The sequence below is a fragment of the Drosophila tropicalis genome, unplaced genomic scaffold (genome assembly GCF_018151085.1).
Source record: "Drosophila tropicalis isolate 14030-0801.00 unplaced genomic scaffold, ASM1815108v1 contig_722, whole genome shotgun sequence".
NCBI classification, from domain to species: domain Eukaryota; kingdom Metazoa; phylum Arthropoda; class Insecta; order Diptera; family Drosophilidae; genus Drosophila; species Drosophila tropicalis.
In genome coordinates this window covers 321,675-349,490 of record NW_027173207.1, presented here as the reverse complement: position 1 = coordinate 349,490, position 27,816 = coordinate 321,675, and the positions used below count along the sequence as shown (strand labels likewise).

The following is a 27,816-nucleotide window of genomic DNA, read 5'->3' as shown; positions in this document are numbered from 1 at the left end:
GTCTTTCTTTTGAACATAACATTCTAGCTTTTACAGAGACGTGGCTAAAACCTGATATTGCTGATGCATCGGTTTTTTCCACAAACTTTTCTATATTCAGACGTGACCGGATTTCTCGTATAGGTGGTGGCGTTCTGATAGCTGTTGATGCTGCTTTATCATCTGAAATGATTCAATTTTCTAGTACCCAGGAGATTGAGTTTGTCGGTGTTAAAGTAAATTTTAAATCTTTTAATGCTTTCATTACTTGTTCCTATATTCCACCATTGTCAGACATGGTGGTATATTTAAATCATTTAGAGGCAATTCAGTTTGTCTCCTCTTTAGTTTCCAGTCTAGACATGCTCATAGTTGTAGGTGATTTTAATTTACCCGCTTTAGCATGGTCACCAACAGATGAATCTACCACGTTGCTGCCCTCTTTGTCACATGACTTTATTGATGGCCTTCTAGGCTTATCTTTATCCCAAGTCAATCCTGTCTTAAATTCTAATAGAAAATCGTTAGATCTTATTTTTGTATTGGATTCTTCTCATTGTGAGGTTCCTAGGATCGAACCATTGGTTCTTCCAGAAGACAAATTTCATCCTACATTAAATTTAAAAATTGATTTGCCCTTGCTTTCACCATTACTTGGTTCAAATGAGTTACCTGTAACTAGGTGCTTTCGGAAGACTGACTTTGCCAGCCTTAATGAAAACATTGCTACTACCGATTGGTCTTATCTGTACAATTGTAGAGATATGAATTCAGCTGTTCGTTTTTTCTATGATACTCTGAATTCACTCTTTGATATTTGTGTGCCTCTTGGTAGGCTGGAGCGGCTTAACAAACCTCCCTGGTTCTCTCGTGAGTTATCCAATTTGAAAAATGTGAAGACACGATATTATAAGAAGTTTCAAAAAACACGTCGTTCATCAGATTATGCTCTGTATACAGTCGCTCGTTCAAAATTCATGATGCTTAATACACAATGCTATAAGAATTATCTTCAGCGGTGTAAGCTTCAGTTTTCTTCTGACCCTAAACAACTTTATAACTTTGTTAACTCTAAACATAAGACCTCTGTGCACCCATCTTTTTTGTCTTTTCAAAATAAAAAAGCGAGCACTGATCAGGCAATTGCCGATATGTTTGCGAGTTTTTTCAAAACAACTTATTCCTCAACGGAATATCGAGCAAGTCCGTATCCTTATCATTTAAAAAAGGCTAATTGCATTTTCAATCCAGTGATTGATGAAAGTTCTATTCTTAGCGAACTTAAATTAGTTAAACCTGTTTATTCTCCGGGGCCAGATGGTCTTCCTGGATGCGTACTCAGGTTCTGTGCAAACGCATTATGTAAACCCATTTTAAAATTGTTTCTATTGTCTGTCGAATCTTCCTCTTTTCCATCTATTTGGAAGGAGTCGTATATCATTCCTCTGCATAAAAATGGCACAAAGTCCAAAGCCACTAACTGTAGGGGTATCTCAAAATTGTCCGCTATTCCGTAAGCTTTTGAGAAAATTATAACTTCTCAATTGCAACATTTTTACATGGGTTTGTGAACCGTAGATCTACAACCACTAACCTTTTAGAATTTACATCAGTAATTATCAAGGGGTTCAAAAATGGTAAACAAACTGATGTAATATATACTGACTTTAGCAAAGCCTTTGATTCCGTTAATCATACCCTATTACTTTCTAAGCTGAGCGACATTGGGTTTCCACCCGTTTTCCTTTCTTGGGTTCGTGAAGATTTAACAAATAGAAAACAGAAGGTACTTTTTAAGTCTTCTTTTTCCGTTTCCATTCCTGTGACTTCTGGCGCTCTGCTCTTCACACTATTCATTGTCAAACTTTGTCTTACTTATAAAGATACAGATTCATTTAGTCGGCTACAAGCTGATCTTAAAAACTGTCAATCCTGGTGCCAGTTTAATCTCCTAAATCTTAACACTACCAAATGTAAGGTAATGACTTTTTTCCGTAACTCTCCTCAACTGGTCACTTATTTTCTAAAGTGCCCTTTAGAACGTTTAATAATATAAATGATTATGGACCATAAGTTAAATTTTAACACCCACATTTTCACCACGGTCGCAAAGGCCATGAGTATCCTGGGTTTCATTAAAAGATGATCAAAAGAATTTGATGACCCCTATACAACTAAAGTTCTTTTTACTTCGCTTGTCCGTCCTATTTTAGAGTATGGATCTTCTATTTGGTCACCTCAATATGAGTCGCACCAGATTAGACTTGAATCCGTTCAAAAGCAGTTCTTGCTATTTGCTCTTCGTGGCTTAAGCTGGGATCGCAATGTCAATTTGCCTTCGTATTCTAGTAGACTCCTCTTGATTAACCTTCCGTCCCTAACTAACCGTAGAATTATGATTGGTGTCATTTTTATGCACAAGCTCCTAATTGGTGATATCGATTCGCCTGAGTAATAACTTAGGTCAATCTGTCGGTACCATGTAGACGGAGTAGATATCCTTTGATACCTTTATCCCTTAGTCGTTGTTCTTCTAACTATGCTATGCATGAACCTTTTAGGGTCCTCTGCTCTGATTACAACCTCCTATTCCCTGTTATCAGCTCAGAGTTTTCTATTAATATGCTTAAAACATCTATCCTATCCCATTTAGTTAATAGATAGCTATAGTATTATTGTTTGCCTGTTTTTTCTATTGTGTATTTGTCCACGCGATTCGTGCCGTGCGTTATATATATATAGTATCGTCAACGTCCGCTATATGTTTTGGCCAAAAATCTTCTCGACATATAGTGTCGAAGATATTGGCAGAAACACAAATTTTAAAGGACGAAATGTTCCGAGAATAAGAAAATTTAAACTTCTCCACCGCAATATTCGAGACGTTAACTTTATTCCGAATATAGGCTGTTACATCATCAGATGTGACAACAGGGTCTAGCCTAGAAACAAATATATGTTTCTTTGGTGGTATGCCAAGGAGAGGCCGCGGTCCCGAAGCGTCAGCCGCAGCAGTAACGTTGGACAAGTCACCCACTGCAGCAGTCAACTTGTTTACGGGGCCCTCGATACTTTTAGAACTATCGGCAATTTCCATTGGAATGGGTAATTGCCCATTTTTAAGAGATCATTCCCAGGTGATACCGGTAATTCCTTACTAATAGCATTCACAACCGGGCTCTCAAACGAAATCAATTGCTGTACATTAGGAGTGAACTTAGCATGAGACCGGTCTGAGACGATAAGAGACGTTGGCGGATACAGATATCTGTAAAAATACAGAAACACACCAAGGACTGGTCCTTTTACGTTTCGGAGACTCATTCATAAGCGATAAACTTCTGAACTGAGTCTCCACCGCAGTAAACTCCGCTTGGAGTTTATTAAAACCTGCCCTTAAAGTGTCAAAACTATCTCTAGTCCACCTCATGAAAAAGCGCATCTCATTCTCGACCTCCCGGCAAGCATCACATCCATATTTTAAGCCACCACCTTTAGCAATAGACTCCTTGATTCTGCCTGTGTAACCTGCACACTTAACGTGAACCGCATTGTCACACAACCAACAAAGAATATAATCATGGGAGTCAACCGCATTAGTGGCAACTATGCAATTATTTTTTGAGCCGACAACCATTTTATCAAAAAGTTTTATTTAATTAAAAAAGGAAATACAAAAAATAAAAATTCTAAAGGTAAAAATTCTGTGTATAAGAATATACTGACCAGTTCTGACACAAGGGTTAATGCGCAGAGTAAGCCTTCACAACTAAAGAATAAAAAGAGATGAAAGCACAAAAACAAAAACAAGTATCACAGAGTCGCGGGTAGGCAAAAGACGGAAGCGCAAATCAATCAAGAATAGGAAAGAGCGGGAGAGCGCGTCAAATTGAACACATGCAACAACAATTTGTATGCAAGAGCGCGAGAGTTAGTTAAAACGGGAAAGACACAAAAGCAAAAGAGATAAGCAAAAAAACAAAACCGCTAATGCAAGTATTGTTGTAAGTTTTGATTTTATTTAAATTTAAACAATAGCGACAGCAGGAATTCGTAAAATTAAAATAAACTTCGGATGTTGAAATTATTATTAATTAAACCGATAATGAATTTAAAAGTTAAGTAAAAGTATTTAATCGCGGGAAAAAATAAAAGTTGATAAGCACAAAAAAAAACACGTCCGTCCTCTGCAACGAGTGAAAGTTTCTCGAAGGGCCACATGAGCAAGGACTGTAAGAAACCCGACAGAGTGTCTTGGATCATTGGGTTGCCAAGTGTCCACTTAATAAAGTGAAGCTAACTAAAGGATGCGACGACGTTGTTAAGATATATTTTAAAACACCAACTAATCCTTACTTAATTACAGCATGCTTCATAGACTCAGGCAGTGATGTTTCACTTATTAAAATCTTTTGTTTACCAGAAAAGATACATTTAATTTCACTTAATCATAAATATTACGGATTAAATAAGAGTCCACTTTTGTCATATGGAAAAGCCTTACACTTGAAAGGACAGAAGGCGAAAATGAACTTGGAGAGCGGTCGGAGTTTGAGTCCTTGTCATTGCAATCATGCCATACAGATTTGCAAATAGCTATAAATGTAAATGTTGAGAGAATAGTTGATAAAATAGTTAAGGAGAAAAATTGTAGGAATGGAATAGTCACCAAAGAATGTAACCCCGAAGGTGAGGACTAGGAAATTCTTAGCGAAATAGTTAAGGGAATGATAGCGAAATGGTGAATGATATTGATAGCAAGATTGTTAGTGAAACAGAGAATGGAGATAGAAGCAAAATGGTCAATGAAAAAGTTAGATCTGATAGAAAATGTGAAGAAAGAAAAGAAACTACTGATGACCAATCTCTAAGCGAAATAGAATTCGAATTATTAATATTGCGTGTTTCAACACTGGAGTTGCAAAATAGGTGAAAGATTAGATTTTAAAATCCGGAAGAAATTTGAGCAATTGTTTGAGAGTTCATATTTGGTAGCACAAAATCCTGAATTGCCTGATGTAAAATGTGAGATGAAGCTCAACTTGGAGGGGTCGAAGGCATTCAGTTGTGCGCCTAGAAGATTGTCATATTCTGAGAAAGGGAAATTGCAGGCGATGTTAGACGGGTACATGGATAAGAAGATTATTCGCCTTAGTCGGAAAACGCATCACCCATTGTGTGGGTGCCTAAGAAAGCTGGCGAGTTAAGGTTGTGCATTGACTTTAGGAGATTGAACAAAGTTTTGGTGAAAGATAACTACCCTATACCTCTGATAGACGATTTATTAGACAAGCTTGGAGATCCGTTACTTCAATTCTTTCTTTCTTATTTCTTCTATGGAAATTTCCAGAACTTTGAATTTTGTAAAAGACAGCGTGGATTGCTGTACTTGATTTTTACTCTTGAAATTGCTATCGTTCGATGCGGTTGCACCTTCTGAAAAAGAAGAATCTGAATTGAAGTCATCCTGGTCATCTCATTCCTTCCATGAGTTGCAGAGACATAAGGATCGGAGAATCCCGGCGTCGACTGCATTTGATGAGACTTGTTTGCATCAGTTGATAAATTTGTATGATAACAAACGAGTGTTATTCGTACATTACATGGATGTGTTCGATCAGCAATTACCAATAAAATATGGATATGCGGAAAGTTTGAGAAGATTTGTTCATTGGAGAAGACTGGTGTGGATGTGCGACAACAGTCTAAAATTCTAGTGTACTACATGATGAAGAGATTACCGAATCAACTAAGAGTGGATTGGGAGCGGTCAATATTTTCAAAGCAGAATCTGCCGAGCTTTGAAAAGCTCAGTATCGTTAAACACAGTACAGAACAATGATTACGGGGTCAGCAGGTAATATCGAGGGAACTCTATCACGGGATAGACATCGGAATGCAAAGCCTGTGTTTTAGATGCCTTAGACCAAATCACCGAATAAATGCATGTGACAGTGAGGTAAATTGTGAAAAATTTCAAGGACGGCATCAGGATGCGAGAGGTCGCTTGGCACACTAATGAAGGGAGTTATCCCAACAGCATCTGCGAATGCTTTAATTGGAAAGAGTACAACAGAAACTGCGGTAAGGCATAAAGACGAGGTTTTATTACCAACAGCAATGGTGTGGGTAGAGTCGAAAGAAGGCTATCCCTTACAGTTTAAAGCGTTTTTGGATCAAGGTTCACAAGTTTCGTTCATTTCAGAGAATGCAGCTCAGCAGCTCCGTTTACGGCGCAAACAGGCTCACATCACGATTACTGGATTAGCAGATACAAAAATTACAGATGCGGCAGCAGAGGTGGATCTAGTCATAAGATCAATCTACAACCCACATGCGAAATACAAACTGCTCGCGTCAGTAATACCTCTAGTGAGTAAGCGCATGCCAATCAAACGACTGCCGTTTGAAGAGTGGACTCATCTGAAGGGCTTACCGTTGGCCGACCCTAACTTCTTTAGTCCACAAGGAGTTGATATTTTGCTGGGAAATGACATCTACGATGAGCTGATGTTAGGAGAAGTGCATCGAGGAATACGTGGTATGCCTCTGGCGCAAAATACACATTTGGGATACATTGTATCAGGAAAAACGAATCAAGAAACTGGTAGGAGATCGTCCTACACCATAACGGTACGAAAGAAGGATGCTGATGAGATACTTGAACAATTGTTATGTAAGTTTTGGGAGCTAGAACAATTCGACGAGGAGCTACGTGGAGTTTCAGTAGAGGATAACTGGTGCGAAGAGACACATAGCCGAATGCCGTCTGGAAAATATGTGCTTCGTCTTCCTTTTCTTACTTACTTGGACGAATCAATGGTAATTGGAGAATCATATAAGGGCGCGTCAAAACGATTACATTCTCTGGACAGACGGTTGCATACCGATGCGAGTTTGAAGAACGCTTATGTTGGCACGATAAATGAGTATCTGGAGCTGGGTCAAATGGAACGTGTAACGTCACGGGCTATCATTGTTACCTACCGCATCACCCAGTCATAAAGGAATCGTCATCAACTACGAAGGTATGAGTTAAGTACGGATCGAGCAAGACGAGTAGGTCCGAAATTGCACGTACATCTTCAAGGAATCATGCTCAATTGGCGAGGGCTAAAATGGGTATTTATGGCGGATGTTGGAAAAATGTACAGATGTATTAATATTCCAACCGACGACGCGCAGTATCAACGTATTCTATGGAATCTGGACACTAGTAATTATGTGGCAGAATATGCCTGCACAACGGTGATGTTTGGCGTTCCATAGCTCGTTAGCTATGCACCTTATTTAGCCATGAGAGTTATGAAACAATTAGCTATGGATGAATGCGAGAAGTATCCACTGGCGGTGGATGTTATAAATCATCAAATGTATGTAGATGACATACTGTCTGATGGCGACAGTATTGCAGAAACGGAGGATGTCAAGAACCAAGTGATTGGAATGCTTCGTAGTGGTACATTCGAACTATTCGCACTTTATGTCTATACTGGAGTCCCAAAGAAGATGAGTTCCGTTTTGCTTTGCATGTCGTTCCACCAATGAGCTCACCTACAAAGAGGACAATACTATCAGCAATTGCAAGACTGTTTGATCCCATGGGATGGCTTAGTCCAATAATTATTACTGCCAAAATTCTCATGCAGCAACTATGGAAGGAAAAAATTGGCTGGGATAGCACACTACTGGACACTATTAAGAGAGAATGGGAGAAATTCGTGAAAGAGTTACCAAACATAGTAACTATACGAATACCACGGCATGTTACATGGGGGCTACCGGGTGGTGTGGCTGAATTGCACCTGTTTTGCGATGTCTCGTCACGAGCATATGGAGCTGCGGCTTACTTGCGCTTCCCAATTGGAGAGGATAAGTATCACACAGAGTTGCTATTGTCAAAAGGGAGAGTATCGCCAACTAAACAACAACTAACCATACCTAGGGCAGAGTTATGTGCTGCGCTTGAAGCAGCCAAAATGTATAAGTATCTAATAGAGAAACTATTAGATAGTTTCCTTAGTTTTATGGCTTACGCATCGCTGTAGCAGGTCTCCGCATATTGGGACTATATACATCTGATAGGTAAATATTTCACCTACCTAGTGTATGTAGTCCGGTATTGATACTCGTTGAGTCTTGCTAGTTTTATTCCATCAAAGTTCAAAAAATGGCAATATTTAGTACATTTTTTAAACGCTTCTAGTTCAATAACTATTTAAGTAATTATTAAAATTTATGAAACATGCTATTAATAAAGAACATACTTTTCAGAAAATATCCAAGATCGATTGTTGAAATCGCCCAATATTCAGTTTTAAAGTTGCGATTTTTTTTAAAAATTATAATTTTTTCCTTTTCACTAAAAATGTCTCAGCTTTTGGCGCCTCTAGCACCCATGAATCTCAACCGATTTCAAAAATTTTTCGGATTCATAATCTCTGAAGTATTTCCTATCGATTGCATATATCATTTTTGCCAAACGCGATCATGAAGAAACGTATGTTTGCAACGCTATCCGAGCAGAGGCCCAACTGAGCGTCGCCTCGAAAGATAACCCTGCAGATTATCTAAGCCGTGGAATGAGTGCAACCAAGATGGCATCGTGTGAATTATGGTGTCATGGGCCCTCATGGTTACTAGGATCGGACATCGAATGGCCTTGTAATGCTATTGATCAGGATTCGCTGTCAGTTGTTGACACTAAAGTCAAAAGGGTGACCTGCCATAAGATATCAGTGGAAAAAATGCCAAGTGTAGCAATTATCAGCAAGTATTCATCGTACACATGACTCGTCTGGATTATGTCCTATATAAAATGTTTCGTATATAATTGTCGTACATCTGTGGCAGAACGAAGAGGATTAGGGATCTCAATTGTGGAATTAGAAGAGGGCCTACGTGAATTGATTAGGATGGTGCAGAAGGATTGAGACAGCACACTACTGTCTCTTAATCCGTATTTTGATTCGAACGAACGTGTTTTACGTCTCGGAGGCAGACTCCGAGATTCCCTGTTGCCCATAAATGAAAAATATCCTTATATTACCGTATAAACATCCTTTCACAGATCTGGTCGTATCTTACAGTCATATTTGCACCTTGCATGGTGGAACCTCACTAACGCTGAATTTTATAAGGAAGAAATTCTGGATTGTTAATGGACGCAATGCAGTTCGGTTTGGAATTCATAAATGTATCACATGTTTTAAGATGAAGCCTCTATTTGCAGGTCAGAAAATGGGAATGTTACCAGCAGTACGGGTACGTCCTTCTAGAGCATTCTCATCCGTTGGAGTGGAGTACGCTGGACCCGTAAATATTTCGCCCTGCAAAGGAAGAGGACGTGTATCCCAGAAGGGATATATTGCTGTGTTCGAATGTCTAGTGACGAAGGCCATTCATTTGGAACCAGTTGGAGATCTGACCTCAGATGCGTTTATAGGAGCATTTAACCGTTTCATTGGCAGACGTGGCCTATGCACAGACGTTTATAGTGACTGCGGTACTAATTTTATTGGAGCCAACAAAAAATTGCAAGTGGACAAACTGGCTTATTGTTCGTACATTACGAAACATATTGCGCCAACATCATTGAGAAAAGGAATCAGCTGGTATTTCAACCCACCATCAGCGCCACACTTTGGTGGATTGTGGGAGGCTGGAGTGAAGTCCATGAAGTATCATCTGAAGAGAACTCTCGGAGAACAAGTTTTAACATTCGAGGAAATGGCAACTGTGTTGGCACAGATTGAGTCTTGTTTAAATTTAAGACCGTTATGTCCCCTATCAAATGATCCTGACGATTTAATAATATTAACACCCGGTCACTTTCTGATGGGTGAAGCGCCTTTAGCACCTCCTGCTCCGGAATTGTCAAAAGTTACTCTGATTGATCGATGGAAGAATTGTCAATATTATGCACAACAGTTTTGGAGAAGATGGAACTCGGAATTTTTTTTCCGATTACAAAGGAGACCAAAATGGCTGCAGACAAAGGAAAATCTAACAGTTGGATGCATAGTGCTCATCAGGGACGAGCGATTCCATTCTCAACAATGGCCTCTAGGTGGGGTTATGGAGACACATGCAGGACCCGATGGACTAGTGAGAGTGGTGACTTTGAAGACAGTCAAGGGACTCATGAAACGACCTGTAGCCAAACTCTGAATAGAGAATGACACCAGCCCTACACCTAAGCGATAAATTGTTACTTTCTCGTTTCAGTTTTCTTTTGCAGGAGTCTTCCGGACGTGAATTTGATGAAGCCAGACTCTCTTTGCTAAAAAGAGAAAACGAACGAAGAGAGAGAGAGAGAGACCAAGAGCAGCGCAAGTTACTTTGAAGTGACAAACTTGGAGATCCGTTACTTCAATTCTTTCTTTCTTATTTCTTCTATGCTAATTTCCAGAACTTTGAATTTTTTAAAAGACAGCGTGGTTTGCTGTACTTGATTTTTACTCTTGAAATTACTCTCGTTCGATGCGGTTGCACCTTCTGTGCCCGCCGACAATTGTACTATATTTAGGTTAAGAAAATAAATTGAAGTCATCCTGGTCATCTCATTCCTTCCAAATCGCAAGTGCCTCGAAGCCGCCTCGTTGGAAATCATCCGAAGGCCGCATCATATAAAGTGAGCGGTTTGAGGCTCCGCAAGGGCGCAGCCGTTAGCCAACAGCTATTTTCACTCATCATCAGTGTTTCAGAGATTTGTGAAACAAATTTTTACAAATATGATTAGAGATAGTAAAGTAATGGTGTATCAAGACGATATCATGGTAGTCAGTAGAACTGCCGAAGAGTACCTGGATATACTGGAAGAAGTTTTTAGAAGGATAAGTGATAAGTGTGAGTTCTTCCAGTCAAGCATTAAATACTTGGAATTTCTCATATCGGAAGAGGGCATTAGAGCCGATAACAAAGGCGTAGATGCGGTTAAGAACTTTCCCATACCAACAAATGTTCACACAGTAAGAAGTTTCTTGGGATTTGCTTCTTATTTTCGTCGTTTTATTAGAAACCTTTCGTAAATTGCAAAACCACTCTATGACCTACTGAAGAATGATAGGGTGTTTAAATTTGAAAAGGAAGAGCTGGAGTGTTTTTCGTTGCTCAAAGATAAATTAGTAGAATCGCCGCTGTTGGCGATATATAACCACAAGGACGAAGAGCTGCATTGTGATGCGAGCGCGTTAGGCTTTGGGGCAATGTTAATGCAAAGGAAAGAAGACAAAAAACTGCACCCTGTTTTCTATTTCTCAAAACGGACGCCTGATGTAGAATCAAAGTACCACAGTTCAGAGTGTATTTACAGGGAAGATGTTTTAAAGTACTTACAGATTGTAATTCACTGACTCTCACTCTCAATCGAATTGAATTAAACCGAAGAATTGCGAGATGGGCTCTTGAGCTACAAAATTATGATTATGAAGTAGTGGACAAGGCAGGCAAACAGATGCAACATGTATATGCGCTTAGTAGATGTACAAACATACTTGTTGTAGATACAAATAGTTTTGAAGACAATCTTGTATATGCCAGAACAGGGACAAAAAGTTGCGGGAAGTAAAAAGAAAGTTGGAATTTGCAAATGAGAAACGGAATAATTTACAGGAAAACCAATGACGAAAGGTATCATAACGTAGCTAGGTCACATCGGCAGAGATAAAGTAATGGATGCCATTTCAAAAGCGTATTGGTTTCCTGACATAAAGGAGAAAGTTGTGAAACACATTAGCAATTGCTTAAACTGTGTTGCGTATTCGCCAAAGTCGGGAAAAAAAGAAAGAATATTGCACAGTATTCCTAAGGGAAATCGACCCTTTGAAATAATTCACATTGATCATTGTGGTCCGATAGCATCAGGCATAAGCAAAAAGCACTTGTTTGTTATTATTGATGGTTGTACGAAATTCGTCAGACTAAAGAAGCGGTGCTAGCTCTTAAAGACTATTTTAGGGCCTAGAGTCGACCCTTTTCCATAGTGTCGTATAAAGGAAGCTGTTTCACGTCATCAGAGTTCGAGATGTTTGTAACTCAAAATAACGTTAAGCATATTAAGATTGCCACAGGGTCCCCTAATGGCCAAATTGAGAGGGTGAATCGTATCCTGGGACCTATGCTTGCTAAATTATCGGAGCGAGAAAAGGGTATATGTTGGGATTTGATAGTTGAGAATGTTGAACATTGTTTAAATAACACACTTCATAGGAGCATTAAGCAGTTACCGAGCAAAATGCTCTTTGGAGTAGAGCAAAAAGGCAAAGTTGGTGATGAGTTAAGAGAAGGACTAGAGCAGTTAGGAATAGTGAATGATCTAAGAAATTTGGATACAATTAGATGGGATGGGGAAATACATCAGAAGCAAAGCCAGAAGTATAATGAGCAGCAGTATAATGGCAAAAGGGTAGCACCCACAGGATATAAGGCAGGGGATTATATTATGGTGAAGAATTTCGATTCAACTATAGGAGCGTCGAAAAAGCTCATTCCAAAACACAAAGGTCATAGACAAGGTTCTCAAAAATGACCGATTTTTAATTAAGGATGTGAAAGGCTTTCAGCTCAGTCGTAACCCTTATCAAGTTGTTTGGAGTAGCCTTAATATACTTTTTTCCACCGATTGTTCCTATGGGAGCTATATGATATAGTCATCTGATCTTGATTAAATTTAGCACAGTCGTTTATAGGCGTAATAAACTCTCTAATATTAAGTTTCACGATAATAGCACAGAAAATAACGAAGTTATTGAGAAAAGTCACTGTTCGTGACTTTGGGGTTTTAATGGGAGCTATATGATATAGTGGTCCGATCCGGCTGAATCCGAGATATACAACCCCTGCAGTATATACAAGCCTATGTGCAAAATTTCAGCTCTGTAGCTCTTACGGCTTAGGAGGAGTTTGCGTTGATCCAGACGGACGGACGCACGGACGCACGGACGCACGGACGGACATGGCTATTTGAACTCGTCTCGTCGTGCTGATCAAGAATATATACACCTTGTATGGTCGGAGATGCTTCGTTCAATGCGTTGCACACTTCTGACCAAAATTAATAAAGCCTTTTTTCAAGGGTATAATTATTGTCACATGCATACATACACCATATAAGATGTTCCCTACCAAAACTGAAAAATTGTTAGCGAAGCAGTGTATTATTTACGAATTATTTACGGAATTAATTTAAAAAAGAGAAGATTTAAGTCTGGCTCTTAAGTTCAATTATTAGAAAACCATTTTTAGAGGACGAAGCTAAGAGCATTGTAGCTCATCTATTGTCAGTGCCGCTTGGGAACTGTTAACCTAGTGTTATGAAAATAATCGGAGAGTATTTTCCGAGCAATTAAATCGGATCGTTGATTTACCTATGCACAACAATGAATTCGCAAAGAGTTTAAAAAGGAATGATTGACATAATTAAAATTAAAGCAAACTTGTCCGATGAAGTCAAGTTGACGTCATATTCGCTTAACACATACTTCGAAAATTTGACAAAGATACCTTACAATTATATGAGAGTCAAATTAGAAAAACATGGAATACTATTGTTCGCAAAGTGCCATGAGCAAAGAAAAGAAAAACCCGTTACAACAAACGTCGAATTCGGTGTTCGAAGATAATTGTCCGATTTGCAAAGTGCTTTAAGTGCTATAAATTTAAATGTTTGACACCTATGGAAAGGTATGAAATGGCCAAAAAAAGTACAGAGTTGCACAAGATGCTTGAACCATTCAAGCAATAAAGTATGCACAAATGAAATGGTCTGTTCATTGTGTAGTAAGGGACACCAGACCTTACTCCATTTTGAAGAAAAACAGGAGAGAGTTAATACTTGTTGTTTTTCTCTGAAGAAGCGGCTCAAATACTAAATTTAACTAAAAATAAACAATATACAGAAAAAGGTGGCGCGTCGTCAATAAAAGCCAAAAAATCAAAATATAAGGTAAAAATAGATGTGAAGACGAGAAATCCACGGAAAGAACTTCTTAAGGTTGAGGCAATTGTGTTGCCAAAGTTAATGAAAGCTCTTCCTTAAAAGGGTAAGCATGGACATGTCCAAATGGCAATCCTACGTACTTGCTGATCCTACCTTTAATAAATCTGGTAAGGTTGATATAATAATGGGGATAAACGTATATACCCAAATCATAAAAGAAGGAGTTACAAAGATTGATGAGCGTTTCATAATTTTTGAAAGTAAAAAAGAAATAAGTTTATGTCCCCCGGCAGTACCTCAGTTTGGATGTAAAGTAAAATGTGGGGAAGAAAAAGTATATATCACAGAGCCAGTGCAAAATGAAGATATTCAGATGGCAATGGTTAAATTAAATAATGATTATCTAAGAAATAGTGTCAAAATAGATTACGGTAAAAAATTGTCCGAGACTATATTTCAAAATTAGATTTCAAAAATAGGCAGATATTGCAAAATCTTTTCAAAGGGACAATATTAAAACCGAATAACCACTCAAAATTCAGAAAGCAGTAAAAGCCACATTGTAGTAGTCAAATTAAATAATGCGTCCACACTCTGTGGAAAAGCACTTAAGATTTTAACAACGGCGCAATATCAAGTCGCTAACGCTGTTCATGAAATATAAACATTAGAATAAGCATTTTTAAGAACAATTGTCGCCTCTTAGAGTCTAAGAATTCATTTATATACACAAGACTTTTGTTAATAAAATCAGTTCATATTTTGAATTCAAAAGATGACAATATGTATGTACTGACACTCTCCCTCTCATTTGTAGCTGTCGCATAAGTCGCAGCATAAGAATATATCCAACCTAAACAAATAATTTCCGAAAAAAACTGCTCCCATCAATACAATAATTTAAATCATACCAATTCCCAAAATATCCAACTGCTTCGAGAAGAGTTTCAACAAAAACTTAATCAGGGCAGACAAGAAAATCCCCTTATTTATCAGATTCAGAATCAACCTCAGAATCAAAGCCCTGTGGTAAATCAACCCACTAAAAGGCAAAGAGAAAGTACCAGTGGTCAGAGTACAAAATGGAATGGTCCGAAAATTTTCATCAATCAGCCTAGGATCAGACAAAACAGGTGGATCAATTAGATCAACCGAATACCTCCAATCAAATTCCTATGTCCAATCAATAACATTCCTTTAAAGTGCTTTATAAATACATATTATCCAGAAACATCAGAAAATTTGAATGTTCAAACAAAGGAATATCAGAGGTAAAACAAAAACGAATCTTTTGCGCCAAGCAAACTTTGCCCCAACCATCAAAAATTTTTATTTTATTATTAAAATTTATCATCAACATATGACATACTATTAGGTAGTAAATATCTCAAAGCATGTTAGGCCGTTATTAATTACGAAGAAAATAGTGTAACATTATTAAATCACAAATTCTATTTCAAATACACTAATAAAGAAAAAAAAAGAAGAATGAATACCTTATCCTCCCCTAGCATTCGCACATGAAATAAATAACGGTATCGGGGAAAGAAACAAATTTAGACTTGATCATTAAAGAAAATATTGCATGAATTTAGCGATATCCAGTATAGGAAAGGTGAAAATTTGACCTTTACCAGTACAATAAAACATAACATCAGAACTAAGCCCGAAGAGCCAATTTACAGACACCCATACAAATACCCACAAATCTTTGACGAAGAAGTCAATAAACAAATTAATGAAATGATAGAACAGGGAATCATTCGGAAATCGAAATCGCCCTATTGTTCACCAATCTGGATCCCACATTTGGGTGATCAAACAGCTTTGCCAGTGATTTGCTGTTACTAGAACTCGTTTGTTATTAAAACGTTCCTGCAACACTGACCAAGCATTGTTGTAATTGGCTTCTGTTAATTACAGGTGCCGTATCAATCTCTCTGCATCTCCAGAAAGGTTTGATTTTAAGTACCACATTTTCTCCATCGTGGATACATTTGACTCATGAACCACCTTTTTATAGATGTCATGAAATTGTTGCCATTTCAGATAATCCCCATCAAATTTTGGAATGGGAATTTTGGGTAGTTGCAATGATTGTATCGATTGCAATAGAGGTGGTGATTATATCACTACATTTTCTGCTAGTGCCACACAGAATTTCAGCATTGTATTTTCTGCGGCCACAAACCTAGCTATATTATATCCGGCTTCCGTCGGATTTTCAGCTAGCCGATGAATCTCATAATGGATTTCTTTGCATCCATAATTTGTCGATTTGCCGATTTGTTGAATATGACCCAGTTTCTATAAAGAATTTGCATTGCAAGCCTTATAGATGCTGTCATAATGTTTTACATAAGAAGAAAATTGGATAGATCCAACTACGCACTATATGAGCAATCTCTATCCAACACAAGGGATCTGCAGGAAGTAAAGGACTTCCTATCCTATACTATTGGGATTTGATGGAATCTCTTGGCGAGGTCAATGGTTGTAAAATGTTGACATTTTCCAAGTTTGTCTAATATTTCATCCGTTACTGGTATCGGGAAGAGTTGGACCAGATGCTGTCATAATGTTCTATATAACAAGAAAATTGGATAGATTCAACCACGCACTATTTAAGCAATCTCTATCAAACACAAGGGATCTGCAAGAAGTAAAGGATTTCCTATCATTCTTGGAACAGCCCTTCCTAACATTGGAGGCGATCGGGAAACCAAGAAACGAATATCGCAGCATCGAAAAACTAAACCCAAGGAAGACATGCGCAACAGCATCTGGGACAAACAGTACATTGATGCTTTCTGCGAAAAAGCAAAGCACAAACTCTTCCAATGTGAAAAGATTAAAATGAAATCCGAAGCAGAACGGCTTAATTGGGTGCAGAGACACAAATTGTGTGTCAATTGCTTCAAGCCGGACCACATGGCAAAAATTACTCTTGGAGCGGATGCTTTAAATGCGATAAAAAACATAACACAATGTTGCATTTAGAAACAGGCAACCAAGTTGCTATCTCTGCTTCTGCAGCTTCTGCGTATGGAATTGGCAGAAAATACACCCTGTTGGCAACGGCCAAGGAGAGGAGAATTTCGGGCACTCCTAGATAGCGGCTCACAAGTAAATCTCGTTTCAGAGAGACTGGTAAAGAAGTTATCGTTAAAAGTTAACGAGACTCATGTGCACATACATGGAGTGGGTGGTCAACCACAGATAAGCAAGGCGCGAGTAAGCTTGGTTGTAAGGTCAAGATACAACAAGTTCGCAATGCTAGTTGAGGCGGTTGTATTGCCACACATAATAGGTGACCAACCCACAGAACAAAATATAGGCGGTTGTAACTAATACAATGAGAGGAATAGCGAGTAATGATCAAACTACTGATTCGCAAGCCAACTGCGCTGCTGGATTCATTGTCCAGGACATTAAGACAAATAGTGTCTGAAGAAAAAATGAAATACAAATCGGGAGTCGACAAATTATGAACGCAAATTAAAGAAATCCATTGAGATTCATCGGCTATTGGGAGCTGATTATCACTATGCTATACTACTACCAGGAAGATGACGGGTCAATCGAAACCATCCCACATTATAAAATTCAGAGTTTGGATGGATTGTTGCTGGCAGAATTAATATGGCAAAAATTCTTCCTCGGCGGCGGACAATCGACTAATTGTAAAGCTTCCATTTGCTGAAGAGGCTTCATCTCTTGGAGAATCTCGGGAAATAGCCATAAGAAGATTCATGTCATTAGAGCGGATTATGTCAAAATATGAACAGCTTGGACATATGAAGCAGGTAATGGTAGAACAAATTCCTAAGAACCATTACTTTATACCGCATCACTGTGTACTATAGCCAGAAAGTACCACAACCAAGCTAAGAGTGGTGTTTGATGCATCATGCAAAACTTCATCAGGAAAATCACTAAAACTAACATTTTATATCCTGGAACAGTTCTACAGGGTCAACTCTTCACAATTCTTCTGCGGTTCAGGACACCCAAATATGTGTTCTCTGCGGATATTGAAAAAATGTATCGACAAGTTTGGATAAACCCTGCCGATCAATTCAATCAGATGATTGTTTGGAGAGAGGATCCAAGTCAAGAACTAAAATTTTATCGTTTAAAAACGGTGACTTATGGAACCACATCAGCCCCATATCTAGCGACGAAGTGTGTAAGGAAGCTCTGGCTGGGGTACAGTTCTCAGTCTCCAGTGTCCCGTCTACAGAACATTTATTTGATCTGAAGACCTTGAAGAGTATCATGATATGAGATTAGGACCACATAAAGGGAGAAAAGGGAAGGAAAAGGGGTAGGAGGAGAGTCCAAGAGGAGCAGCAACGACTGATCTTGTCTGCCGTTGCCTCTTGGACTGGGAAAGGGAAGCGTGAAGGGACACGTTAGTGGGGTTATTGGAAAGGGATGGTGAAGAGGAACTGCAACGACTGATCTTGTCTTCCAAGTGAAGCACGCTTGGCCAAGATCCGTTGCCTCTTCACCTTGAGTGACTGAGCCTTGGGCGACTGAGCGACTGACTTCATCTGCAGGAGAATCACTCATCCCGCCGAAGTCCGCTGATCCTTCGGCTCCACTCAAAAAGTTAGGTGGCCAAGGAAAAGGGAAGGGAAAGGGTAGACATAAATTTAGTAACAAGTACAGAAATAATGCTGTATGGGTTAAGTGATAATAGTACAGAGTTTATTGATATTTTATTTACTAACTAATCCTAAACATTTTTGGTACCGGTATCGAAAGACTCCGCGACTTGGCGGGTGAGCATTTTGCCCGCTGGTTTTATTTGCGCCGGTTTAACCTGCAAGCAGGGTAAGCAGCATCTAACGTAACGCGCGACATCTTGGAAGAGGCCAGCCGAAAAGTATCTTTGGGTGACTCGCAAAGTGGTTTTCCTGATCCCCAGGTGGCCAGCCGTCAGCACATTGTGACATTCCTTTAGTACTTGGTCTCGAAATTCTAGGGGAACGCATAGTTTCCACAAGGTGGCTAAGGTGGAATCGTGGTCATCTGGGTAAGGCTCTCGTCTACGATAAATCTGGCCGTTCTCGATTACATAATCTGAAAAATCCGCCGGGTGTTCTGTGAGGTGCTGAATCTTTAGCCACCATTTACACTCCGGTTCTGCTTGTTGTGCCCAGTGAAGCACATCCAAAGGTTGTCGCGATAATGCATCGGCAATCACGTTCAGCTTACCTTGTCTATAATGTACTTCGAACTCGTATTGTTTCAACTCTAGAGCCCATCTGGCCACACGCCCCCACGCGTCCGTGATCACCTCAAAGCAATAGCCTTCCAAATAGCAACGATATTTCCTGATTGCCCAGACTATTGTTAGACATTCTTTCTCAGTAGTCGAGTAATTTTCCTCCGCCTTCAAGAGACGTCGACTAGCGTAAGCAATGACTCTTTCCGCGCCGTCGATACTCTGAGTGAGCATTGCGCCGAGGCCAACGTCGATGGCATCAGTCTGTAAGCAGAACTTTATAGCAAAGTCCGGGCAGTGGTGAGACGGGTCTTGAGTGCATCGAACGCCTATTGTTGTTCTAAGTTCCAAAACCAACTCAAACCTTTCTTTAACTCCTCCTGATCGTTCAGTTGTCGAAAGTCTATACACATGCGGGTATCACCAGTTTTCTTACCTACCAACACGATTGGTGCGCTGTGAGGGCTTTTGGATGGTTCGATACGGTCTTCCTTCAGCAATGCGTCTACTGTTTCGTTGATAACCTGTTGTTGGGCCGGATTACGGGGATAGTACCTCTGCTTCATGGGTCGACCGTGCTTCAAAACAATGACATGTTGTGCTATTTGGTTAACACCGTTGATTCCATCGAATCTAGCGATTTCTGCGTCAAGAATAGCTTGAAGTTCCAGCTCTAGTGTCCCTTGTTCCATACTGGATGAGTGTTCTGGCTTTAAGTCCTTGTCACGGATCTCAGCTTCTACTGAGTTCTACCGGTTTCTTTTTGCTGCCGGGTGCTGCTGGCGGAATGGGTTTTTAAGGAGAGCGTCAGGTGTTGGAGGCGGCAAGACTGAGCCCTACTTACTTACTGGAATCTCTAGAAAGATTCTGGCAGCTAGACACACTATAGCCAATGAAAAAGTACAGGAGTCCGGAGGAAGAGTATTGTGAAAAATTCTTCCTCGATAACCTACACACGGCGGCGGACATTCAACTAATTGTAAAATTGGAGAATATCGGGAAGTAGCCATACGAAGATTCATGTCGTTATAGCGGCGAATGAGCCCTGACATGTGAAATTTATGTCAGAATACGAAAAGCTTGGACATATGAAGCAGTTTATGGTAGAACAAATTCCTAAGAACTAAAGCCAGAAAGTACCACCACCAAACTAAGAGTGGTATTTGATGCATCATGCAAAACGTCATCAGGAAAATCACTGAATGATATTTTATATCATGGACCAGTCGATCTTCTCAATTCTTCTCAATTCTTTGGAAAAACCCTGCCGATCAATTCAATCAGATGATTGTGTGGAGGGAGGATCCAAGAACCACATCAGCCCCAAATTTAGCAACGAAGTGTCTGTAATATTTGCCACTAAATGATGATGATGACCTGCCGCCGCATTAAACAGGCATTAAACCACATGAAAATTCTAAGGCATATTTTCGATGGCAAGGTTCCCACTACATAGGATAATAGTATGCAGAATACTATTGTTGATGCATCGGAAAAGGCGTATGGAGCGGCAGTCTATTGTCTGTTGGCCTATACAAATGACCAAATTTCGGTCAGATTGTTGTGCGCCAAGTCGAGAGTGCCTGCTCTTGAAAAGCAGACACTACCCCGGATTCTGTTTCGAGGCATACCAGAAGCCCAGCTTAGCACACGTACATTATGGTTGTATGGGCCTCTATTTTTGCATGGACCACGACGTGCAAACGGTAAATCACAGATATTCATTTCACCGGCTACAGCGAATAGTGGCGTATGTGCTACGCGTTTGTCACAAGCAGAATAGCAAACCAAGAACTCAGTTAGAGTTGGAAGAGTTGGACCAAGCTCGAAAAATAATCATCAAGCAAATTCAAGAAACAGGATTTTAATATGAATTACGACACTTAAATAAACGATGTAATCAACCGCTGGATCGCAAAAAGCACGGTGTCAACATTGCCACTAATTCTGGATGAACATTCATCATACGAGTAGCAACTCGGCTACAAGCACCAGTATCAACGGGAAAAATAATCGATATCTCTTGCCGTATAATGATCCGGTTGTAAAAATGATACTACAGAAACTTCATGAAGAGACTCTTAATTGTGGACATGAGGCACTACGCGGGATAGTTTGGCAAGAGTTCCACATCATTAAGGTAAAACCGATCATCCGAAGTGTGATCCAGGGCTGCGTAGTTCTTTGAACAAGTCACGGGCGACTTACCTGAGCACCAGGTATCTCGGAATAGCCCCTAACTCAACGCCGGAGACGACTATTTTGGACCATTCTGGATCCATCATAAAGTTCGAGTAAAACATAACGCTTTGTCGCAGTAGCAGTATTTCTCATTGCATTGTCATTGCAGTATTTCTATGCTTTGCAAGCAAGACAGTTTTTCGGAGACCTGTCCACCTCCTTGTTCGTTGATGCGCATAACCGCTTCCTGTCCGTAGCTCTGAGTTGACATGCTCGAAATGTATCTGCATTGCGGTGGTATGTATCTGGAACCTTCATTAACAAGCATATTTCTCCAACCTTTACTACTCCGTCTGAAAATGTCTTCAGGTCCGCCCAATATGGTTCGAGATCGTAATATGCCACAAGAGTCCAGTCATACATTGCCATTCTTCCTGTGCCAATACTTTAGTAGGCGCAGAGTAAGATGCCAGACATTATACTGCGATAATGCAACAAACTTTGTTGAAGCAAACAATCAACTAAAGGAGGTGACTGATATAACACACTCAGAAAAGGCAGCAGGTACTATCAAAGAATTTTGCAACCAAAAAGGAGTGCAATTTAAGTTCATACCACCACGGTCTTCACATTTCCGAGGATTATGGAATGCTGCGGTAAAGTCCGCTAAGCATCAGGCGATCCCATCTTTTAATCGAAGAACCATTAGTAGCCCAACCAGATGCAGAGCCAGTAATACAACGATCGATTCCAGAGCAATGGGAATTAATGCAACGACTTAAGCATACATTCTGGATACAATGGACTCAGGAGTACCTAAAGGAATTGCAGGGGACATCCAAATGGAAGGAACCATATAACATATATCCTCTAAAGGAGGATAATGTGCCAATCTTGCAGTGGCCGATTGCACGAATTGTTAAATTATATCCGGGCCTGGACGGATACGTCTGTGTGATGGACGCTATAACAGCCAGAGGCACCTACACCGGGCTATCCATAAATTGGCTCCCTTGGTTACAGAGACGGCGATATCGAGACAAATGACACAGAATCGAATTCATAAGAAAACCCTGGTATCAAAGACACGAGACGTTTGTCTTTTGGTCTACCACCGTTGGCAATGACGATCTGCCTAATGATGTTGTAAGTATTGGCACAGGAAGAATTGCAATTTCTGACTGTACTATTGTGGCATATTACGATCAAGAACCATATTGGTCCGACCTGAAAACATTTGCAGACGGATTAGTAAAGATTGGAGAAATATGCATGTTATAGCAGGAGAGACGCTCACACTTGCTCTCTTGCTACTCTTCGATCCCAGTATTTTAATTGACTCTCCGAGAGAGAGGAAAGTTTAGCAGGTCTGACGTGTGAGTCAGTCGTTGCTGAGCGTTGAGGAGTGTAAGACAAATATCGAGAGAACATTAATTGTAACTAATAAATAATAACCAAAATAAATAATAACAAGAACGCTTAAGAAATAAAATAAACTATTATTAATCTAAAGAAATTAAAACCTGAATCTCCTAAACATTCTGGCATTGGTTAATTCATCTATCGCCCACAATATCAGAAGTGGTGAACTTTAACGGAATGGACATCAACATTGAGGCTCACAATTTGCCAACTTTAAAGAAGTGGCTGGAGCTGTTGGACTTGCCTACAACAGGGTCAAAGGCCGAGCTTGTGGCGCGTTTAAACGATGTTCCAGTGGATCGACGAGGAGCTTGTTTCATATCTATTGGAACTGAGACTGCCGAGGAAAATACAGAAGACGAAAGTAACTGTCAACTGTCAGAGACCACAAATGAGAAAGTCTTGCTAAAAAAATTGTGTGATTTACTGCGACCACAATTGTTCGACATAGTGGCGCCTCAACGCCAGACACAAAACGAAACGCACGATTCAGTGCCGACGAGCAACGACTGTTGCGCGAACGACAGCGGCAGCGAGAACGAGATGGCGGCAGAACTAATTGGCGTGCAAAACCAGCGTCGTGAACCAGAACCAATTGGCGCGCAAAACCAGCGTCGTGAACCCAACGCTCGGAGGAGGTGTTGGAAAGCGGTTTTTTGTCGGCTGCAAAATTCCAATTAGCAAAGGAAGCAGCGTAGAGGAGCGAGTAGACAAAGCCATTGAAGGGACTCCTGTGGAGGGACTACGCATTCAAGCGCAGCTTCAAGGATTCAAGTGCATTGCAGAATGTTTTCGTTGCTACAACTGCAACTCGAAGGGGCACATGAGCAAGGACTGTAAGAAACCCGACAGAGTGCCAGGATCCTTCGGATGCGGTGCCTTGGATCATTGGGTGGCTAAGTGTCCACTTAATAAGGAGAAGCTGGCTAAAGGATGCGACGACGTAAGATTTGTTAAGATAAATTTTATAACACCAACTAATCCTTACTTAGTTACAGCATGCTTCATAGACTCAGGCAGTGTTGTTTCACTTATTAAAATCTCATTTATACATTTAATTTCACTTAATCATAAATATTATGGATTAAATAAGAGTCCACTTTTGTCATGGAAAAGTCAAGTGTTTTGTATTCAAAAATTCAATAAAAGTATTCTTTCATTTAATAGTAGTCGATAATGAGTCTATGAGCCATGAAGTAATTTTGGGAAGAGATTTTATGAAAGCTTGTAATATCAAGTTAGACTTGCCTTGAAAATGGTTACACTTGAAAGGACAGAAGGCGAAAATGAACTTGGAGAGCGGTCGGAGTTTGAGTCCTTGTCATACAGATTTGCAAATAGCTAGAAATGTAAATGTTGTGAGAACAGTTGATGAAATAGTTAAAACAAAAAATTGTAATAGAATAGTCACGAAAGAATGTAACCCCGAAGGGGAAGACGAGGAAATTGTTAGCGAAATAGTTAAGGGGGGTGATAGCGAGATTGTTAGCGAAATGGTGAATGAAATTGATAGCAAGATTGTTAGTGAAACAGAGAATGGAGATAATAGCAAAATGGTTACGAAAAGTAGGAATGAAGCTGTTATTGAGTTGGTCAGTGATCAATTTAGATCGGATAGAAAATGTGTAGAAAGAAAAGAAACTGCTGATGTCCAATCTCTAAGCGAAGTAGAATTTGAATTATTGAATATCGAGTGTTTCAACACTGGAGTTGATTGCAAAATAGGTGAAAGATTAGATTTTAAAATCCGGAAAAAGTTTGAGCAATTGTTTGAGAGATCATATTTAATAGCACAAAGGCCTGAATTGCCTGATGTGAAATGTGAAATGAAGCTCAACGTTGAAGGGTCGAAGGCATTCAGTTGTGCGACTTCCTTCCTTCCTTTCTTACTTTACTGACAATCTCCTGATTGTCATATTCTGAGAAGGGGAAATTGCAGGCGATGTTACACGGGTACTTGGAGAAGAAGATCATTCGCCCTAGTGAATCGGAGTATGCATCACCCATTGTGTTAGTGCCTAAGAAAGCTGGCGAGCTAAGGTTGTGCATTGACTTTAGAAGATTGAACAAAGTTTTGGTTAAAGCTAACTACCCTATACCTCTGATAGACGACTTGTTAGACAAGCTTGGCGACAAACGATCGGATCTAAAAGATGGCTATTTTCACGTGTTCATTGAGGAAAATTCAGTTAAATATACATCTTTCGTCACTCCGTTAGGCCAGTTTGAGTTAAGGCGGTTAAGAACTTTCCCATACCAACAAATGTTCACACAGTAAGAAGTTTCTTGGGATTGGCTTCTTACTTTCGTCGTTTTATTAGAAATCTTTCGTTAATTGCAAAACCACTCTATGACCTACTGAAGAATGATAGGGTGTTTAAATTTGAAAAGGAAGAGCTGGAGTGTTTTTCGTTGCTCAAAGATAAATTAGTAGAATCGCCGCTGTTGGCGATATATAACCACAAGGACGAAGAGCTGCATTGTGATGGGAGCGCGTTAGGCTTTGGGGCAATGTTAATGCAAAGGAAAGAAGACAAAAAACTGCACCCTGTTTTCTATTTCTCAAAACGGACGTCTGATGTAGAATCAAAGAACCACAGTTTCGAATTAGAGACCTTGGCAATAGTACATGCAGTTCGCAGGTTCAGAGTGTATTTACCGGGAAGATATTTTAAAGTACTTACAGATTGTAATTCACTGACTCTCACTCTCAATCGAATTGAATTAAACCCAAGAATTGCGAGATGGGCTCTTGAGCTACAGAATTATGATTATGAAGTAGTGCACAGGGCAGGCAAACAGATGCAACATGTAGATGCGCTTAGTAGATGTACGAACATACTTGTTGTAGATACAAATAGTTTTGAAGACAATCTTGTTATATGCCAGAACAGGGACGAGAAGTTGCAGAAAATAAAAAGAAAGTTGGAATTTTCTGAGGATAAATTATTTGAATTGAGAAACGGAATAATTTACAGGAAAACCAATGACGGGAGGTTGTTGTTTTGTGTACCGAGTGAAATGGAAGAGTCAATCCTTTTCAAGTATCATAACGAACTAGGGCATATCGGCAGAGATAAAGTAATGGATGCCATTTCGAAAGCGTGTTGGTTTCCTAACATAAAGGAGAAAGTTGTGAAACACATTAGCAATTGCTTAAAATGTGTTGCGTATTCTCCAAAGTCTGGAAAAGAGGAAGGAATGTTGCACAGTATTCCTAAAGGGAATCGGCCCTTTGAGCTAATTCCCATTGATCATTGTGGTCCTATAGCATCAGGCAGAAGCAAAAAGCACTTGTTTGTTATTATTGATGGTTTTACGAAATTCGTCAGACTATATCCAACAAAGACGACGAATATTAAAGAAGCGGTGCTAGCTCTTAAAGACTGTTTTAGGGCCTACAGTCGACCCTTTGCCATAGTATCGGATAGAGGAAGCAGTTTCACGTCATCAGAGTTCAAGATGTTAGTAACTCAGAATAACGTTAAGCACATTAAGATTGCCACAGGTTCCCCTCAAGCTAATGGCCAAATTGAGAGGGTAAATCATACACTGGGACCTATGCTTGCTAAATTATCGGAACTAGAGAAGGGTATATATTGGGATTTGATAGTTGAGAATGTTGAACATTGTTTAAATAACACATTTCATAGGAGCATTAAGCAGTTGCCGAGCAAAATGCTCTTTGGAGTAGAGCAAAAAGGTAAAGTCGCAGATGAGTTTAGAGAAGGACTAGAGCAGTTAGGAATAGTGAATGATCAAAAAATTTGGATACAATTAGAAAGGATGGGGAAATACATCAGAAGCAAAGCCAGAAGTACAATGAACAGCAGTATAATAGCAAAAGGGTAGCACCCACAGGATATAAGGCAGGGGATTATATTATGGTGAAGAATTTCTATTCAACTATAGGAGCGTCGAAAAAGCTCATTCCAAAACACAAAGGGCCCTATGTGATAGACAATGTTCTGAAAAATGACCGATTATTAATTAAGGATGTGGAAGGTTTTCAGCTAAGTCGTAACCCTTATCAAGGTGTTTGGAGTAGCCACAATATAAAACATTGGATTGGTAAAAGAAAAAGTGACTAAAAGTTATGAATTATAAGCAAATGATAATATTGAAAACTGTATTAAAGTTTTATGTAATGTACCTTAGCTAATTTGTAGTTATAAGATTTCAACTTATTGTAACGTTAATTATGTAAGGATCAGGAGATCTTACGGTCAGGACGGCCGAGTTGTAGCAGGAGAGACGGTCACACTTACTCTCTTGCTACTCTTCGATCCCAGTATTTTGATTGACTCTCCGAGATAGAGGAAAGTTTAGCAGGTGTGACGTGTGTGTCAGTCGTTGCTGAGCGTTGAGGAGTGTAAGACAAATATCGAGAGAACATTAATTGTAACTAATAAATAATAACCAAAATAAATATTATTATTTATCTTATTATTAAGAACGCTTAAGAAATAAAATAAACTATTATTAATCTAAAGAAACTAAAACCTGAATCTCCTAAACATTCTGGCATTGGTTAATTCATCTATCGCCCACAATGTTAATAAAGGTTGCAGAGGCATGCACTGCAATGCAGATATATTTCGAGCATGTCAACGAAACAATTTCCTTCATATAGAACGCCAACGACGATCACCATTAGATATAATTGGGAACATTTCGAACGGCTTATTTGGTGTGCTGGACTATAAGTATGCAACAGAGATGTCAGGCACGATATGAAATGTTAAATCAAATGAAGACTGCTTATTGAATGTGCTGCAAAACCAGCCATCTGTCATTTACTCAGAATATCAAATTAAACGAGACGAAACCACAATTAAAAATCAGATGAAACTAATGAAACAACAAATGAACGACCTAACCAAGGTCCAGGACAATGTGGTAAAAGCATTGCAATGGTATATCACACTAACTACTCAGATGACAGTGACTGCAAAGAATTTACAACCGAAATTTTCCGAGTATTTACAGATGCCCATCATAGCAAAATAAGCCCGTTACTACTATCACCAGGCCAGCTACGGGAACATCTGAACCAACTTAA

General features: G+C 39.5%; 2 protein-coding genes across 2 annotated transcripts; both read left to right on the top strand.

Annotated features, from left to right (window-relative positions):
* Window positions 1–6,099: 6,099 nt before the first annotated feature.
* Window positions 6,100–6,984, top strand: LOC137579624 (uncharacterized). Its single transcript, XM_068293399.1, has one exon. The coding sequence runs from the start codon at window positions 6,100–6,102 to the stop codon at window positions 6,982–6,984; it is 885 nt and encodes a 294-aa protein (XP_068149500.1).
* Window positions 6,985–7,299: 315 nt separating this feature from the next.
* Window positions 7,300–10,149, top strand: LOC137579623 (uncharacterized). Its single transcript, XM_068293398.1, has 2 exons — window positions 7,300–7,438; window positions 9,212–10,149. The coding sequence occupies exons 1-2, from the start codon at window positions 7,300–7,302 to the stop codon at window positions 10,147–10,149; spliced, it is 1,077 nt and encodes a 358-aa protein (XP_068149499.1).
* The last annotated feature ends 17,667 nt before the right edge of the window (window positions 10,150–27,816 follow it).